This window comes from Dipodomys merriami, unplaced genomic scaffold, assembly GCF_024711535.1.
Source record: "Dipodomys merriami isolate MVZ:Mamm:240054 unplaced genomic scaffold, mDipMer1.0.p SCAF_5, whole genome shotgun sequence".
Classification (NCBI taxonomy): domain Eukaryota; kingdom Metazoa; phylum Chordata; class Mammalia; order Rodentia; family Heteromyidae; genus Dipodomys; species Dipodomys merriami.
The window spans coordinates 67,573,749-67,592,010 of record NW_027206068.1 but is presented as its reverse complement, the minus strand read 5'-3'; the positions used below and the strand labels follow the sequence as shown (position 1 = coordinate 67,592,010).

Genomic DNA, 18,262 nt, shown 5'->3' with positions numbered 1-18,262 from the left:
TCAACCAATAATTCTCCTCTTCTCCCTTTCTCCCCTCCCCTCCCCTCCTCCTCTCCCCTCCCCTCCTCTCTTCTCATCTCCCCTCTCCTCCCCTCCTCTCTCCTCTTTCCTCTTCCTCCTCCACTTCCATCTTCTCTAAGACTGGGACTCATGCTTGGTACCCGATGCTTTTGCTCATTGGCTAGTGCTCTATCAACATCCATGCCACCAACTCCTCATTGAATTGCCTTTACTGAGCAAACGATTTGTGTTGGTCATTGTAAGGCATGGGGATCGCTTTTAAGATTTCAGTGCAAGAGCCAGGTGTAGGTGGCTCACGCCTGTAATCCTAGCTACTCGGGAGGCTGAGATCTGAAGATCATGGTTCAGAGCCAGCCTGGGCAGGAAAGTCTGTGAGACTTTTATCCACCAGAAAAACAGAAGTGGTGCTGTGGCTTAAAGTGGTAGAGCAGGGCTGGGAAGGTGGCTCAGTGGTAGAGCTCTAGCCTTGAGCGAAAAAGCCAAGTGAGTATACAAGACCCTGAGTTCAAGCTCCAGGATTGGCATCATTAAAAAAAAAAAAAAAAGAGCCACCATCTGGGGGCTTAGGCCTGTGACCCTAGCAAGTAAGAGGCTGAGATCTGAGGATCATGGTTTGAAACCAGTCTGAGTAAACTATTCAGAAAAAGCCAGAAGTGGTGCTTTGGCTCAAATGGTAGAATGTTAGCTTTGAGCATAGAGAGGCTCAGGGACAAAGCCCAGGCCCTGAGTTCAAGTCCCAGAACCAGCAGAGAGAGAGACAGACAGACAGACAGACAGACAGACAGACAGACAGACAGACAGAGACACAGAGAGACACAGAGAGAGAGGGGGGAGGGAAAAGGAAAGAAAAGAACGGCAGGCATTGTAGATATGGTGTGGATTTGGGCCGCTTGGGGCAGCTTAGCTGCAGCATTAAAATCAAGAAGTCGATGGATTGTAGCGTCAGCTCCCTGGATTGACCGTGTGGCTGATAGAATGAGGGGGGCAGGCCGGGAGGAATGGGGGCCATGCGAAAGAGACTGGAAGTGATGCCAACCCCACCTTCCCCTGTGTGTCCCAGAAGTCTGTCAGGTGAGCATTTGCTCATCAGACTGGGTGCACAGCGCCTCGGAACGGGGTGTGTGTGGGGAGACAGGATGTTTTGAGCTGGAGGGAAAAGTCCGTGTGGTGAATTGGGAAAGAGCAGGTCTTGCAGTGCTGGACAGTGGGAAAGTGCCAGGGACAGAGGTGTCGCCTGCCTGTGATGGTTAGGACTCTTACGTGTGTCATGTGCCTGAGCCGAAGTAGTCTCAGGGCTGAATTTAGGAACCTACACATCAAAGGTAATGTTTGCCCATCTTTTTGTTTTTCTTTGTTGGTCGTGGGGCTTGAACTCTGGGCCTGGGCGCTGCTCAAGGCCAGTGTTGTACCACTTGAGCCACAGCGCCACTTCCAGTTTTGTGGTTGTTTGGAGATAAGAGTCTTACAGACGCTCCTGCCCAGGCTGGCTTTGAACCATGATCCTCAGATCTCAGCCTCCTGAGTGGCTAGGATTAAAGGTCTGAGCCACCAGTGCCCGGCTGTCCATCTTCTTAGAGTCAGTATAAGATTTCTTTGTCATGTTCTGGAACTTCTGTGAACATGGGAGCTGGGAGGAACAGAGCAAAGGAGAGGAACAGAAACAAATGTATGGTCTCCCGTATGGTCTTCCCTCCACAAGTGCAGGAGAATTGAACTTTTTTTTTTTTTGTACCAGTACTGGGACTTGAACTCAGGGCCTGGGCACTGTCCCTAGTTTTTTCACTTAAGGCTGGTGCTCTACTACCTGAGCCACAACTCCATTTCAAACTTTCCTGCCTCAGCTGGCTTCAAATTGTGATCCTTAGATCTCAGGTCCCTGAGCAGCTGGAATGACAGATGTGAGCCACTAGTACCCAGGTGATCCAATAATTTCATGTAAGGAAATTCAAAAGTTTCACCTGTTTGCCAAAATGTTCAGGAAACATAAATGGAGGGTGAGCAGAACAGAGAAAAGATTGGGGCTCCTTTGGCATAGGGGTTGGGATTTTAAGGGTTTGGTGATATAAAGCAATACTCTGGGCTTTGGTTGTTCTACAAGATCTGGACTGATGGCATTAGATTATTCTTTCCCCATCCGATGGGTCATCAATTCATTTTATTTTGTTTTATTTTTCCCTCTCCCTGCAGTACTCATGTACTGGAAGCAAATAGCTACTTACAGCTGAACCCAACCATCCCTGGAGTGTATTCTGGAAATCCATACCCATTTGGGATTGATCCGGTAAGAATGTCTTCTGTGTAGAATGTTGTAGAGAAGCTCTCTGAATAGAGGAGGAAGAAGGACTAGAACGCATCAGCCCCACAAATCTTGGGATCAGATGGATGAACATGAGCCAGAGGTTTTTTATGAAACATGGCGCTGGATTCCAGTACAAACCCTCCCTGTGATCGCTCCTCAGCCCCACCGCTCTCGGCATCCTTCTGCCATTCCACTCGGAGTTAGGTGAATGATTCTGAAAAGCCCTTGGTTTGGTAGGAAGTATATATAGTAGATACGTTATTTAGCATCAATCAGGCCCTTTCCTTTGTTGTTTTCTCTCAGGGGGGAGCATTTCTCCCTTTTATCTATCTATCATCTAGTTCGGGTACTGGGGCTTGAACTCAAGGCCTCATATTCTCATTTGGCTTTTTAACCTAAGGCTGGTGCTCTGTCACTTGAGCCACACCTCTACTTCTGGCTTTCTGGTGGTTAATTGAATAAGAGTCTCATACCTTTCTTCTTTAGCTGGTTTTGAACTAAGATCCTCAGATCTTAGCCTTCTGAATAGAATTACATAGACATGAGCCACCAGTGCCTGGCAGCATTTTCTATTTTTTGTAGTAAACTACGGATTTGCTTACTTTTTTTTTTTTTTTTGTCGGCCGTGGGGCTTGAACTCTGGGCCTGGGAGCTGTCCCTCAGCTCTTCAGCTCAAGGCTAGAGCTCTACCACTTGAGCCACAGGCCACTTCCTTTTTCTGGTGGTTAATTGGAGATAAGAGGCTCATGGACTTTCCTGCCCTGACTGGCTTTGAACCATGATCCTCACATCTCAGCCTCCTGAGTAGCTTTGCTTTTACTTTTGTTTTAACTGCCTCAACACACATTTTAAAAGAAGATATCCACTTCATTTTATTTATTTGCTTGTTGTATCCTAGTCAACTAGATGTGGGATGAACAAGAACAAAGGAGATTCCAGATACACATGCCCAAACTTATGATAAGCCAAGCTCATGATGGCCCAGCACACACTGCCACCAGGGGGCAGCCTTGTGCTCCAAATGAATATGAACAGGCTAGACTTGAACCTGGCAGATGCTTGACGTTCATGTTTTCATTCACAGCTTCTCTTTGTGGGCTGGAAGTGGAGATCTCAGTTCTGTCCCTTAACTTTTTTCTGCTCAAGGATGGTGTTCTACCAATTGAGCCAGCTTTTTGCTGGTTAATTGGAGATAGGAGTCTCATGAGCTTTCCTTCCCAGGTTGTCTTTGAACCTGGATCTGAGCTTAGTTTTCTTAGTCTTCTCAGTTGTGAGGATTACAGGTGTGAATCATTAGCATGTGTCATGTGTTCTACAGTTTATGAACCAGGTCAAATCCTTGCAATCTGGTTTGTAAGCGTGAAGGGTTAGACCCAAATGCATGTGGTTATATTTGTAGATTGGAAAGCCTTATCTTTGGACAGAACCATGTGATGATCTCCAAGTAGCGAGTTGGTGTGGAGAGAGCAGCATGTTAAGGGTCTCACCATCTTCCTTTGCTTTGGAATTCATGGCTTCCAGTCTTTTCCCAGCCACATTCAAGGCATCAGCAAACTGTCTGCTGCCCTCAGGCAGAGCAGCATGTAGAAATGTACAGTTTAAAGTCATTGGTCCAGGGCTGGGAAGGTGGCTCAGTGGTTGAGCGCTTGCCTTGCATGCCTGAGGCCCTGGGTTCGATTTCCCCAGCACCACATAAGCAAAAAGAAAAAAAAAAGCCGGAAGTGGTGCTGTGGCTCAAGTGGTAGAGCGCTAGCCTTGAGCTGAAGAGCTGAGGGACAGCGCCCAGGCCCAGAGTTCAGGCCCCACGACTGGACACCCCCCTCCCCACACAAAAAAAAAAATAATGTAGTTAATGGTCCAGATTTCTTCTTTACATGAAATTTTGTCTTCTGCTAACAAGTTAGAAAAGGAAGGAAAAAAGTTAGGGTGAAGGAGATGATGAGATGTTGAAATAAAGAATTTCCAGAAGGAGAGGGGGAGGGAGGGTAAGAGAAAAGAAAGAAGAAAGGAAGGAAGGAAATAAATTTAAGAGAGAGAGAGAGAGAGAGAGAGAGAGAGAGAGAGAGAGAGAGAGAGAGAGAGAGAGAGAGAGAGAGAGAGAGAGAGAGAGTGTTGGTACTTACTCTCAAACTCAGGGCCTTGATCTCTCACTAGGTTTTTTCACTCAGGGCTGGTGCCCTGCCACTTTCAGCCTTTTGCTAGTTAATTGGAACTAAGAGGCTCTCAGATTTGTCTGTGCTGGCCAGCTTTGAATCTCGATCCTCAGAGATCTCAGCTCCTTGGTAGTTAGGATTACAGGCATGAGCCACCGACGCCGGGCATTCACCTATTCCTGTCTTGTTTCTTTATCCAGATTTGGAACCTGGCTTCAAACAAACTCACCTTTTTGAACTCTTACAAAATGAAGATGTCGGTTATCCTTGGGATTGTACAGATGATCTTTGGCGTTGTTCTCAGCCTCTTCAATCACCTGTGAGTGTCTGGAGTTACCTGCCCAGCTAGGGTGGAGTCACCAGCGCGCTGTTTCTCTGTGCTGCCCTGTGTGGCCGGCCTGGCTGGAAACAGGGCTCTTTCTTCTACGCAGTCTGTCAAAAGTCATTGGAAACACCTGCAAGGTGGGACCTTTGTTCAAGCAGTGATCCAGGGAGGACTTGTGGAACTTCTGGCCCGTGTGTGACCCTGTATTCTGCACCCCACCCACTGCCCCTGCTTTCTCCGTCTCCTCCTCCACCTCTTCCTCTGTTTTCTTCTTTCTTCCTCTGCCTCCTCGTCTTCCTCTTTTTTTGTGTACCAGTTCTGGGGCTTGAGCTCAGGGTTCACGCTCTCTCTTGGCTTTTAAAAATTCTAAGCCCCAATTCTGGGGCTTAAACTCTGCACCTGGGCGCTGTCTCTGAGCTCCTTTTTGCTCATGGTTAGTGCTCTACTACTTGAGCCATGGCACCATTTCTGGCCTTTTCTGAGTAGTTTATTGGAGATGAGTCTCATGGACTTTCCTGCTCCAGCTGGCTTTGACCCACACCCTCAGATCTCAGCCTCCTGAGTAGCTAGGATTATAGATGTGAGCCACTAGTGCCCAGCTCCCTTGGCTTTTTTTTTTTTTTTTGCTCAAGATGGATGCTCTACCACTTGAGCCATCCCTCTGCTTCCAGCTTTTTGCTGGTTAACCGGAGATAAGAGTCTCCTGGACTTTTCTGCTCAAGTTGGCTTTAAACTGTGATCTTTACATCTCGGCCTTACAGCTAGGTAAGATTATAGGCATAAGCCACTGGTACTTGGCTTTCTCTGAATGTTTTGTATCAAAAACACTTCCCAGTATTTCCTGTCTTTTCTGTTCTATGCGTACACGACTCTGTTTGCCAGGGGAGCGCTCAGAAAAAGGCATGGAACATTCTGTGCTTGGGGAAGAGTATTTCAGTAGTAATGTGCCTTTCATGGTCTGTCTTCTGTGTCCCTGTCCCCAGATTCTTCAGGAAAATAATGAACATCCTTCTGCAGTTCATCCCGGAGATGATTTTTATCCTGAGCCTGTTTGGATACCTGGTGTTCATGATCATTTTCAAATGGTGCCAGTACGATGCCCACGTGTCTCAGTATGCTCCCAGCATCCTCATCCACTTCATCAACATGTTTCTGTTTGACTATGACGACCCCTCCAACGCACCCCTGTATAGCCATCAGGTATAGATGCTTGTTAGCAAAGCTGCATTTAAGCTGGATGCTTCGAGTGTCTCACACCTGTAATCCTCACTGCTCACGCTGCTGAGACCTGAGGCGCACCACTGTAAGCCAGCTGGGGCAGAAAAATTCTTGAGCTTCTTAACCAGCAAAAAGCCAGAGTGGAGGTGTGGCTCAAGTGGTAGAACACTAGCCTTGAGTGGAGAAGCCAAGAGAGTGCAAGGCCCTGAGTTTAAGCACCAGTACACACACACACACACACACACACACACACACACACACACACACCAGTTTATTTTTTAAAAACGCAGACATTAGTTGAGGTTCATAAGAAAGAAAATTGAATAGAATGAAGATGAGAAGCATCTCTGTTTTATGCTGGTTGTAAGTGTCTAGAAAACCAGTCTTGGAGCTGGAGGCATGGCTCCGTTGGTAGAGCACTAGCTAATGAGCAACAGTATCAGGTACTGAGTTACAGTTTTGGTTTGGACTACAAAAAAAAAAGAAAAAAGAAACTCAGTCTCTCCTACAGAATCAGACTTAGGGGCTCCTCCTATAAACGATAGAGGGCCAGCAGTATTTTTTTTTGAAAAACTATAACTTCCTCCCCCCATCCCCCCACTGAATATAAGAAGAACTCAGTGAGTAATCACTTTGGTAGTCTTGAGTGAAGGTGCTAAGAGAGAGCACAAGGTCCCAAGTTCAAGGCCCAGTACTGGCATAAAATAAAATAAAAAACATTGATGAAGTACAAATGGACCCAAGATAGATTGCCACAGAATGGCGTGCTGAGTGAGTCACATGCGCTGGCTTTTGTGCGTCCCATATCACAGGTGACTTCGGGGAGTGGGCTTGAGGGCCGGGAAGCATCAAGCTGACCGCCACACGTGGCACCCCCACTTCCTGTTCCAAGATTAGGCTGGGTAGCACACGAGTGGTGAGGGGTTATGTGGAGATAGGCCGTAAAGACACAGCTGTCGCCGGTGGCTGGCGGGCATCGCAGGCTGAGCCCGGCTGAGCCCGTACTCTTGCCTCACCTCTGGGAACATGTGCTGTGAGTCGGTGCTGCTGAGATCACCCATGTGTCCCGTGTTCACTGCGCAGCGCTTCTGTGTGCTTCATTATGATGATAGTGTCTCCCTGTGTTGGTCTTGCAGCAAGAAGTCCAGACCTTTTTTGTGGTGATGGCCTTGCTTGCCGTGCCCTGGATGCTGCTCATCAAGCCCTTCGTGCTCAGAGCCAGGCACCGCAGGTCTCAGGTAAGTCCAGGCTTGGGTGTGCCCACTGGGGGGTCTGGGTCCTCTTTTTTTGTGGGTGTTGGTACTGGAGCTTGAACTCAAGGCTCAGGTGCTGTTGCTTGGCTTTTTTGCTTAGGGCTGGTACTGTACCACTCAAACCCTACCTCCAGGCCGGCATTTTGGAGATAGGGTCTTCAGGACTTTTCTGCTTGGGCTGGCTCCTGCTGCTTCCTGAATAGCAATCATTACAGGAAGGAGCCATGTGCCCAGCTAATTTCCAGCATAATAATCTTCTCTAACACATTAAATTGTGTGTATGTGTGTGTGTGTGTGTGTGTGTGTGCGTGTGTGTGTGTGCTAGCACTGGGCTTGAACTCAGGACCTGGGCATTGTCCCTTATCTCTACCTCTTGAGCCACAGCTCTACTTCCAATTTTATGGTGGTTAATTGGAGATAAGGATCTCATGGACTGTCCTGCCCAACCCGGCTTCCAACCATGGTCCTAAGATCTCAGCCTCCTGAATAGCCAGGATTACAGGTGTGAGCCACTAGTGCCTGGCTCTAACATATTAGATCTTGCTCCTAAAGGCTCTACTTAGGATGTGTGGCTGCTGTCTCATGGTAGTTTATGATTTCCAAGAGTCTAAACTTGATTGTGTTATTGGTTGAACATAGGAGTATTTTAATCTAGTTTTACCTCTTTAATGAATAGTAAAAGTCGTTTTTTGAGCAGTGTCCTAGAGTTGTGAGATTTCATTACATTACATTGTAGATTGCATTGTAGAACCAGAGAAGTAAACACTTGAAATAAGTCGGCTCTTTATTTATAGGTGATTTTCCTCCTGTTGCTAAATATTTGTTTGAGCCATTTTTTTTCCTTTTGTTATACCGCTGGGAAGCTCAGATTTACTTGGAAGTGCTGAAGCATTTAATAATGGCCTATAGTAAATAGGATTTAGGGAGATTAGCTCTTCCCTGGACATTTGAGCCCCCAGCTGACTTTATATTCCCCCTGCTCGCTTCCATTAGTGAGAAGGATTAAATGGACTGTATGGAGATCATGAATGCCTTAAATGGTTAGAAATATTTTCAGATTAAATTCTACTTTTCTAAAATCTCTGTTGAATATTGATCTCAAATGTAATTTCTATGGGAGATGGGGTCTGGGTCGGCAAAAAGTACTTGTGGATTGTGGAGTTAATGGAGGAGAGGCCAAGACAATGAAGGGAGATAGACCCCCCCCCCGCCTTATTAGAACTTGGAAAGCTGGGTTCAAGTTCAAAGTCCCACGTTGGAGGCTGCCACTCAGTAGTAACATGGTCGGCTGTTATTCACAAGGTCCTCACGGTATTTAATCCTCAGCACCACACAACAGACACGCAAATTAAAAACAACAACACTGTGCACCACACATACCCACACACCTCTCCTGAAAAGAAATCAAAGTCCCCACTGACCTTCCACCTTCTGAAGAATCAAGCTAAGAAGAGGTGAGAGCATATTTTATTGAAGAGTTTGTTGGCTTGATTTTTAACTGGTAAATGTTTAAACATCTGGCAAGGGAATTTGCTCAGAGCCCTGCAGCTATGAAAGCAGATCTGCCAAAGACAGAAACGTAAGGCTAGGGACAGGGCAGGACTCGAGTGGGAGAGCATCTGCCCAGGAAGTGAGCCTTAGGGATGTGGGACATTTAAAGCCACTCGCAAAGACTTGAAAGGAATGGAACTTAAGCAGTGCTGAACTGAAAATCCAAAATCTACATGTCTCAGAACCATTTTTTTTCCTTTTTTTTTGGGGGGGGGGTCCAGTCGTGGGGCCTGAACTCTGGGCCTGGGCGCTGTCCCTCAGCTCTTCAGCTCAAGGCTAGTGCTCTACCACTTGAGAGTGTACAGCGCCACTTCCGGCTTTTTTCTTTTTGCTTATGTGGTGCTGAGGAATCAAACCCAGGGCCTCATGCATGCAAGGCAAGCGCTCTACCACTGAGCCAACTTCCCAGCCCCGTCTCAGAACCATTTTGAGCTACAACAGGACTCCATGAGTGGAAAAGTCCACACCTGGCCTCGTGCGTCTGCTCGCAGTTAAAATGCAGGTAGACCAAACCTATGGTTAATTTCCCTTCACAGCACACGTGTTTGGTATAACATACATGCACACAAGTAGATAATGTTCTCACATAATTGTGCAAAGATTCCCCCAATCAAAAACAGGGGAATTCAAAATATGTCTGATTCTAAGCATTTCAGACAGTGGAAAATTAATCGGCGTTACACTCAAACCTTAGTGTGTAACCAGGCTGAACAGAACAATAACTGTCTAGTGTTCTTGTGCTTTCCCCCCACCTAAGCTGTTCTATACTATGGTGCTTTTATTTTCAAGAGATTATCTGTGTTGGGAAATTTATTAATCTTGGTAATTTTGCCCAGTAAAATTTTGACAGGGTGTGTTTTCTTTTTTTTCTTTCTTTCTCTTTTTCTTTCTTTTCTTTCTTCCTCTCTCTCCCTCCCTCCCTCCTTCCCTCCCTTCCTCCTTTCCTTCCTTCCTTCCTTCCTACCTTCCTTCCTTCCTTCCTTCTTTTCTTTCATTCTTTTCCTCCTCCTCCACCACTACCTCCCCCTCATCAGCCTCCTCCTCTTCCCTCCTCCTCCTCTTCCTCTTCCTCCTCCTCCTTCTCCTCCTCCTCTTCTCCTTCTCCTTCTCCTTCTCCTTCTCCTTCTCCTTCTTCCACTCCTCCCCCCCTCTCTCTGTTTCACTATTAGAGCTTGACACAGGGCCTGGCCATTGTCTCTTAGGGTTTTTTTTTTTTTGTCCTCAAAGCTGGCACTCTACCTGTTGACCCACAGCTCCATCTCTAGCTTTTTGGTGGTTAATTGGAGATAAGAGTCGCAGATTTACTAGCCCAAGCTGGCTTCAAACCACAATCCTCAGATCTCAGCCTCCCAAGCAGCTAGGATTACAGGTATGAATCATCAGTGCCCAATCTGCAGGATGTGTTTCTTTTAACAACAGGGCTCGTCGATGCGTGTATTGCCTTTCTGTAAAAAAGGCATCATTGCAAGTTTCTCCAGTGCAATGGGATAAAAGTGCGTGCTCTGTCTGCAGTTGGACTACCTGTATTTGGGTCCTGACTGTCACTGGCCTTGCCAGCCTGTGGCACTGGACACAATTTGAAACTTTTCTGTGCTAGTTAATTTTCTATAAAATAGGCTGATAAGTCTACGTATATAAAATAGTTGTTTTGAAGACTCAGTGAGATAAGTTTAGACCAGGACCAAATACCTAGTTAACCTTTTAGGCTTTTTGAGATAGTGTCTTACTTTGTAGCCTAGGCTAGCCTTGACCTCAGCTGTCCCCCTGCCATGGCTTCCCAAGTGCTGGGATTACAGGCTTGTGCCACCATGCCTGGCTTATAGCTAACACTGAAGGAGAACTTTCATTTGACATAGTACTCTTATTTTATTTTTATTGTAAAGGTGATGTACAGAGGGGTTACAGTTACACAAGTCAGGTAGTGAATACATTTCTTTTTTAACAGTAGCATTCCCTCGCTCATTTTCTCCCAGACTTCCCCTCCCTTCTCCCTCCCCACCAAGTTGTATAGTTCATTTCAACATAACGTCTAGTGAGTATCACTGCTGCGTTGGTTCGCCCTTTGTCCCACCATTTCTGGGCTTCCCTTCCCCTCCCCAATCAGATAAACTTATATACAAGACAGAAAAATTTTAAAAAAGTGATAAATGGGGAAAAAAGCACCACAAACAGTACAATAAAAATACCTCTTGTTTCCATTTCTTGGAGTTTATGTTGATAAGCATCATTTTATATGATCGTATGCACATAGCTATTGAGCACTTGTGTTACTCTCCTAAGAATATTCTCCTTTGGTCTCACTGTGTAAATGTTTAGAGTCCTGTTTAATTAATCATGTCCAGGGAAAGGAAAAGTCACTCCAAAACTCCTTAAACTCTTCAATAAAATAGACAGGAAAGATCACTACCAAACTCAATTGATGAAGCCAGCATAGCCCTCTTCCCCAAGCCAGATAGGGTCTCATCAAAGAAAGAGAACTCTAGACACATCTCTTTGATGAACATCATTGCAAAACTTCAATAAAATTCAGCAACTAACCAAAAAAAAAAAAATTGTAACACTATGATCAAATGGGATTCATTCCAGGAATGCAAAGCTGGTTCAATACACTCAAGTCAATGAGTGTAATTCAACACATCAGCATGAGCAAGGACAAGAACCACATGATGATCCCAGTGGACGCAGTACTGGTGTAGTTCTAAGGATGACTTTGGCCCTCTCTTCCTTTGCTTCCTGACAGCTGCAGTCCTTCACACTCCACTCAAATGCCACAGATGACATGGAGGGTGGCCATGCCAGCCCGTCTGCTCAGAAGCCTTCTGCAGCAGCCCATGGTGCCCAGGATGACCATGAAGAAGAGGTATGGGGGACTAGAGCACCCAAGGAAGACTGGCAAAGGTTTTAGAAGTAGGAGCTAGTCTTTTTTTTTTTTTTTTTTTGTCAGTTGTGGGGCTTGAATTCTGGGCCTGGGCACTGTCCCTCAACTCTTCAGCTCAAGACTAGTGCTCGTCCACTTGAGCCACAGTGCCATTTCTGGCCTTTTCTGCTTATGTGGTGCTGAGGAATTGAACCCAGGGCCTCATGCATGCGAGGCAAGCACTCTACCACTGAGCCCAGGATCTATCTTAATGGTCACTGGAGTGTAACCGCTGGCCTGCCTTCAGTGGACTGGGGAGAGTCTGGGGACCCCGCTGGCCTCTGCCCTATAGCCCTGACTTCTGGGAGTTTGGGGAGACCCCAGTACAGTGGCAAATCTACCAGGATCAAAGCTGCTCCATACCAACCAATCTGGGAGCATTTTAATATTTTGGCTAGATACTCAGGTAGGTATGGTTGAGTATCAACTACAGGTGTAGTAGCACAGAAGGTTCTAGAGTCAGCTGCATGGTCAGCACCATCTCCGCAGTGCCCCTGGGTGGCAGCACAGCCCTTATCTAGCTGAAGTCTAGAAGTCAATGGGTTGCCATGGCCTGCTTGTTCTTCCGCCTCTGCTCTGCTCCGCCCGTGTCTTGGTTTGGTTCTTTGCTTCTCACGTGACCTGGGACTGGCTCTGTTCTCTCATGCCTTCCCACCTCCGAGGAGTGCCTGCATCTGGCGCCTCGGATGGAACAGCTGGCTGTGTTCTCACCATGGCTGAAGTCGCCATTGCCCTGCCCGGCTTGTTTGCCTCGAGCTCCCTGCTGGTGTTAGATAAGAGATCTGCTTTCTGTGGCCGTCAGAGACGCTACAAATGGCACCGTTCATGGGATTCATTAACAAGATTTTTGTTTTAATTTAAACTAGTGGATAGTTAAAGCAAATTAACCTAACTAATTGCCCAAGATTCCAAGTACAGAGAATAAACCCTCTACTCCCTGCTGATGGCTACTGATACTGCCAGCTCATCTGCCGCACCTGCTGGGGCATTTTCGAAGCCAACCCACTTACCTTTGGACTCAAGTTCTAGCCTGTCTGGCATGACTGCCTTGTGTGTCCTCACGCCCCAGATATGCACGGGCCGACCCCACCTGCACCTTCACGCCAACTGGCTCTCCATGTTTGAGCAACTTTACTCTCCATCCACCCCCAAGCGTAGGCTTGACTCTGCCTCCTTCCAAATGCCTGTCTCTTTCCTCTTCCTCCCCCTCTTCCTCCTCTTCTTCTTCCCCCTCTGTATCCAAACTCAGGCAATCCAAGGTCAAGAGCATAGTTCCCCAGGCTGACAGATCTGCCCCCATATCAGCTGCAAGTCTGAGTGGGAGGGGGGTTTCCAGAGCCGCCATCACTTCAGACCAGCTGTCCACAAATCGGGTGAAACCCTCAGCCTCGTCAGTGGTTCCTGGAACAACTTCTGACCTTAGGAAGGTGCTACCCTTTTGTTGTAGCAAAAGGACACAATTAAGAACTAGGCAGAGATGCACGGAGTGAGATCTAGGGGTGGAAGAGTTTCATAGGTGCAGCTCCGTGTCCTTAGAGACAGGTTATAGTCCCAGCACCAAGGGTGCTGTATGCACCTCCCTGCCCCAGGTATTCCTGGGGTTCCATGATATGGACACGATTGGCAACAGGCAGCTACCCCCAGGCTCCCCCATGCCTGGAGGTCAGTCCCAGCCGTGTGATCGTGTGGTTGGACTCTCTGGTGTGGCCAGGTTGGATCCTGGTTGGATCAGTGTCCATTGTGTCTATATGTATAGAAGTATCACACTGTACTCCGTGAATATATACAAGTGTCTCATGTTCTTAAAAAAAGAAAACTAGGTTTTACCCCATGAATACGTGTTCTATGTTCCTTAGGAAAAAAAAAAAGGAAAACACCGATTTTTAAATGATCTCATGACAAAAAGATAGTACTTAATGACAGAACTAGAACATTCTCTCTTCCAGTTCAACTTTGGGGACGTCTTTGTCCATCAGGCCATCCACACCATCGAGTACTGCCTGGGCTGCATTTCCAACACGGCCTCCTACCTCCGGCTCTGGGCCCTGAGCTTGGCGCATGCCCGTGAGTGAGCAGCCGGCTTGTCACCTCCTCCCTGGCGGGCCGAGCGGTGGACTAGTAGCCCAAGTGCCTTCTCTTGAGTTATTCGTAGCAGGTTTTCCAGAAGAAAGGTTGTTTTAACATCGTTTTACTGTGCACATATGTATCCTTAAGTGATTTAGTGTAGTTTTATATGGGTTTTTGAGTTCCTTCCTCCCTCCCTCCCTCCCTCCCTCCCTCTCTCTCTCTCTCTCTCTCTCTCTCTCTCTCTCTCTCCCTCTCCCTCTCTCTCTCTCTCTCCCCCTCTTTCTTTCTCTCTCTTTCTTTCTCTCTTTCTCTCCTTTCTTTCTTTCTTTCTTTCTTTCTCTCTCTCTCTCTCTCTCTCTCTCTCTTTCTTTCTTTCTTTCTTTCTTTCTTTTCTTTATATTGTGGGACTTGAACTCTGGGCCTGAGTGTTGTCCCTGAGCTCTTCAGCTCAAGGTGAGTGCTCTTCCACTTGAGCCACAGCACCACTTCTGGTTTTCTGGTGGTTAGTTGGAGATAAGAGTCTCACAGACTTTCCTACCTGGGCTGGCTTTGAACCGTGATCCACAGATCTCAGCCTCCTGACTAGCTAGGATTACAGGTGTGAGCCACCAGTGCTTGGCTTGAATTCTTCATATGTGTGTGTGTGTGTGTGTGTGTGTGTGTGTGTGTGTGAGTGTGTGTGTGTGTGCGCGCGCGTGCGTGTGCGTTACTACTGGGACTTGCTCTCAGGGCCTGAGTGCTATTTCTTAGCTTTTTTTTGCTCAAGGTTAGTTAATTGAAGATAAGAGTCTCACAGATTTTCCTGTCTAGGCTAACTTTGAACTTCTGTTTTCAGATCTCAGTCCCCTGGGTAGCTAGAATTACAGGCATGAGCCACTGGTGCCCAACTTACCCAAGTTTGAATTTGTACAAATAGGATTTTGTCTTAGTGAGTCTGTGCTAAAATTATAAGGTCCCATAGACACCTTAACAAAGACAGGTATGTTCCATGGTTCTGGAGGCTGGCAGTCTCAGCTGAGAGGGCTGGCCTGGAGGTTCTGATGGGAGCCTTTTTCCTAGCTTGCAAATGGCTGTCTTCTCCATATGTCCTCCCAAGCTGAGGAGAGAGAGGGAGCGAGCAAAGCCTCCTGATGCTTCTTTGCAAGTCATGTCAATTGGTTTTACCCATCTGGTTGCCAATAGCTCCAATTTGCTTACTCCCCTGAGTGAATATCACCCTGTGCTTGTCTGTCTCCCTCTTCCCCAGACTCTGCCACTGTGAGCAGAGCTGTTGGAGGCAATGGTGAGCGCAGGTGCCGGAGTGGAGCTGCCGATTAAAGCTGGCCAGGATGGCAGGGATCCGCAGGAACCAGGTGTGCCCTGGGGCTGAGCATCTTCCTCTTGCCTCCTGCAGAACTGTCTGAAGTGCTCTGGACCATGGTGATGAACATTGGCCTGCGCGTGCGCGGCTGGGGAGGGATCATCGGCGTCTTTGTCATTTTTGCTGTGTTCGCTGTTCTCACAGTGGCCATCCTGCTCGTCATGGAGGGCCTGTCTGCCTTCCTGCACGCCCTGCGGCTCCACTGGTAAGCCTGCCTGGCCCCTGGAAGCTTGGGGCGGCAGAGGGCCAGGACAGGCTCTGGGGCTGGGGGGGCCGTCCATCCTGTCATCACGGCATGGGAGCGACTTAGGTTCCTTTTTAGAATCTTAGTTTGGATATCTGTAGAACGTTGTGTTGTACACATTTACACATTTACACATGCTCAGTGCATGCACCGGCTGACCTATAATAAATGCTAGCTACCTTTCATTTCTCTCCCTCCCTCCCTCCCTCCTTCTAAAGAGGAAACAGAAGGAGGGGAGGAGAGTTCATGGAAGCCTTTGACCTCCACAGGTGTGCCCAGAGACAGTCGGCCCTCTCTAGGCTGAGCATTCTGCATGTGCTCTTGCGCTTCCCCTACTGTCCTTCACTGACATGTTGGCTACTGTTCCTAGGCCAAGCATTTGCTCCGTATCTAGGGGAGAGAATCGCAGCATCTCCGGCTTCCTTGATGATAGCATTTCCCCAAGTCACTAACGGCGTACAGACGTGCACGCTGTAATGTCACAGAGCACAAACGATCACGGGTGATCTTGATTTGTGGAAGTGAAGAGACTCTAGGACAAGGGTCTCTGGGGGTAGACCCAGCAACGAGAGTCAGGATGGTGACAGCAAACCTCGTGCCGATCTGTCTCTCTGCATACTGTTGTCTTCTGATAATGTTGCACAGAGAGGACGTCCTTGCTTGTGATGGAGGCTGAGGATGGTCAGGATGCGGGGAGACACTGTGCAGTGGTCCTTGGGGCCTGGAGGAAGTGATGGGGGGGGGGAGAGGGAGCCATCAGTATTCCTATGGTAGCCATTTAGCGTAGGCCGCCTTCCCCTGACTTGACCTTGATTTTATGAGTGTTCTTCTTGCCTCTACCTTCCAGCCTCTAATGGATGTGTTCTGCCATTTTTTCCCCCCTCCTACCCTTTCTCTCCCACCCACAGGGTGGAGTTCCAGAACAAGTTCTATGCTGGGGCTGGGTACAAGTTTTCTCCCTTCTCCTTTAAGCATATTCTGGAAGAGTCGTCTGAGGAGTAGGCCTGGCTTTAAACGTCTGTACGTCGTGGTGCCAGCAAAAGAAGTTCAGTCTTGTCTCTGATGTCAGGCCTGGCAAGGCTGTCCCATGGAGGAATTATTCTTGGCTCCCTGAAGTGTGGGGCTATGTATTTGTTGGTCCTAAGTCTTGGGATTTGATATGACTTAACCCGGCCATGGAGGAGCTAGCTACTTTTGGCAAATCATTTTGACTTCATTCTCAAATAATAAAATGATTGGAAAAATGAGCAGGCTGTTACGTGATATCTTCTTGCACCATTTCCAGTGGCCTCATCAAGAACACAAACATTTAGATCATGCACTCTTTCTTGAAGATGCCTTTTATTCAAAATCATTCCATAGCATTTAATACCGATGATTAGCAGTCGGCGAGGAACAATGGTGTTACACAAACACATCTGAAAGAAAGAAGGATCGTGTTTATTTTCTTCCATCACCCCCGACCCCCCCACTACCTCTTTCCCTTGTCTGAGGCTTAGCACTAGGAACTTTCTCATGCATTTTTCAGTCCAGAGGAAGAAGAAACAGGTAATGTTCCTGGCTGGAGGCAGGGCCTCCCCTGGTGTGGCTCCCCTGTGTATTGCTAAATCAGGTGACATGCAGAGTGACATCATACAGTCTCCGGCATTGTTCCCCTTCAATGCCCATGATACCAGAGAAACCACAGAAGGAGTGTGTCCACAGAAGGAGTGTGTGGGCTGGGGCTGCTTCTGATAAACAGTGGAGCGAGGAGGCATCTACCTCCTAGTCCAGTCCATTACCTTCTGAGCCCATGGGTCTAGAAGTAATTTCTCAGGCTTACCTGGACTGGCAAACTCCCAGGAGCCAAACTGCATTGTCTGAATGACCTTAATGCATGTGAATTACAAGATCGCTAGCAACCACACGGCTGGCATGAAAGGTAAATGTTTTTGTGGTGCTCTATAGTTTACAAAAATCCTTTCACATGATCTCATTTAACATTTCCATTGGGGAGTGGGAAGGGAGGAGGGGAGGGAGATGGGAAGGAGAAACAAAGGAGGAGGCAACAATGCTTGATAAGAAATGTACTCATTACCTTGCCCATGTAATTGTAACCCCTCTGTACAGTATTTTCACAATAAAAAAATATCCATTATCAATAAGTTATGAAAGTTCCCCAAAGACAAATCATATTCCAGATCATCTTTTGGATGGGGCGCTAATTTTCAACCCCCTTTTACCCACTGTCTTAGTTTTCTTTTCTTTTCTTTTTCTCCTTCCTTCCTTCCTTCCTTCCTTTCTTCCTTCCTTCCTTCCTTCCTTCCTTCCTTCCTTCCTTCCTTCCTTCCTTCCTCTCTCTCTCTCTCTCTCTCTCTCTCTCTCTCTTTCTTTCTTTCTTTCTTTCTTTCTTTCGTGTGCTGATACTGAGGCTTAAACTCAGGGCTAATGCTCTTCCTTGGCTTTTTTTGCTCCAGGCTGGTGCTCTAACAGTTGAGCCACACCTCCACATCCAGCTTTTTGCTGGTTAATTGGAGGTAAGAGGTAAGTCTCATGGACTTTTCTACCCATGCTGGCTTCAGACCTTGACTCTCAGGTCAGCCTTCCTGAGTAGCTAGGAGTACAGTGCTAAGATTGGTGCTCAATAAGGTAAAGTAAATGTTAGACCTGACAGTCTCCACAGCCCCGGATGCCAGTGCTGCGTCTTGTCCCAGCCAGTTTTAGGCATGGCATTAATGCAGTCAACCTGGTGAAGGTGAGCAAAAGAATGAGAGTTGGCGTATGAAGACATGCACCTAGGCAGGAGCCCTTGGCTTGTGCCTGTACGCCTAGCTAAATAGGAGGCTGAGCTCTGAGGATCAAAGCTGGAAACCAG

The 18,262-nt window shown here is 47.4% G+C and overlaps 1 protein-coding gene across 4 annotated transcripts in view; it reads left to right on the top strand.

The window, feature by feature from the left end:
- Atp6v0a4 (ATPase H+ transporting V0 subunit a4) overlaps positions 1–16,655 on the top strand; it is a 61,196-nt gene extending 44,541 nt beyond the window's left edge. For all 4 annotated transcript variants that reach the window (XM_069996874.1, XM_069996872.1, XM_069996871.1 and 1 more), the window contains 8 exons: positions 2,209–2,302; positions 4,674–4,792; positions 5,782–5,998; positions 7,153–7,254; positions 11,561–11,680; positions 13,684–13,801; positions 15,198–15,369; positions 16,317–16,655. In XM_069996874.1, coding sequence (XP_069852975.1) covers positions 2,209–2,302; positions 4,674–4,792; positions 5,782–5,998; positions 7,153–7,254; positions 11,561–11,680; positions 13,684–13,801; positions 15,198–15,369; positions 16,317–16,410 — 1,036 coding nt within the window. In that variant the 3' untranslated portion in view covers positions 16,411–16,655. The remainder of the gene's footprint in view (positions 1–2,208; positions 2,303–4,673; positions 4,793–5,781; positions 5,999–7,152; positions 7,255–11,560; positions 11,681–13,683; positions 13,802–15,197; positions 15,370–16,316) is intronic.
- The last annotated feature ends 1,607 nt before the right edge of the window (positions 16,656–18,262 follow it).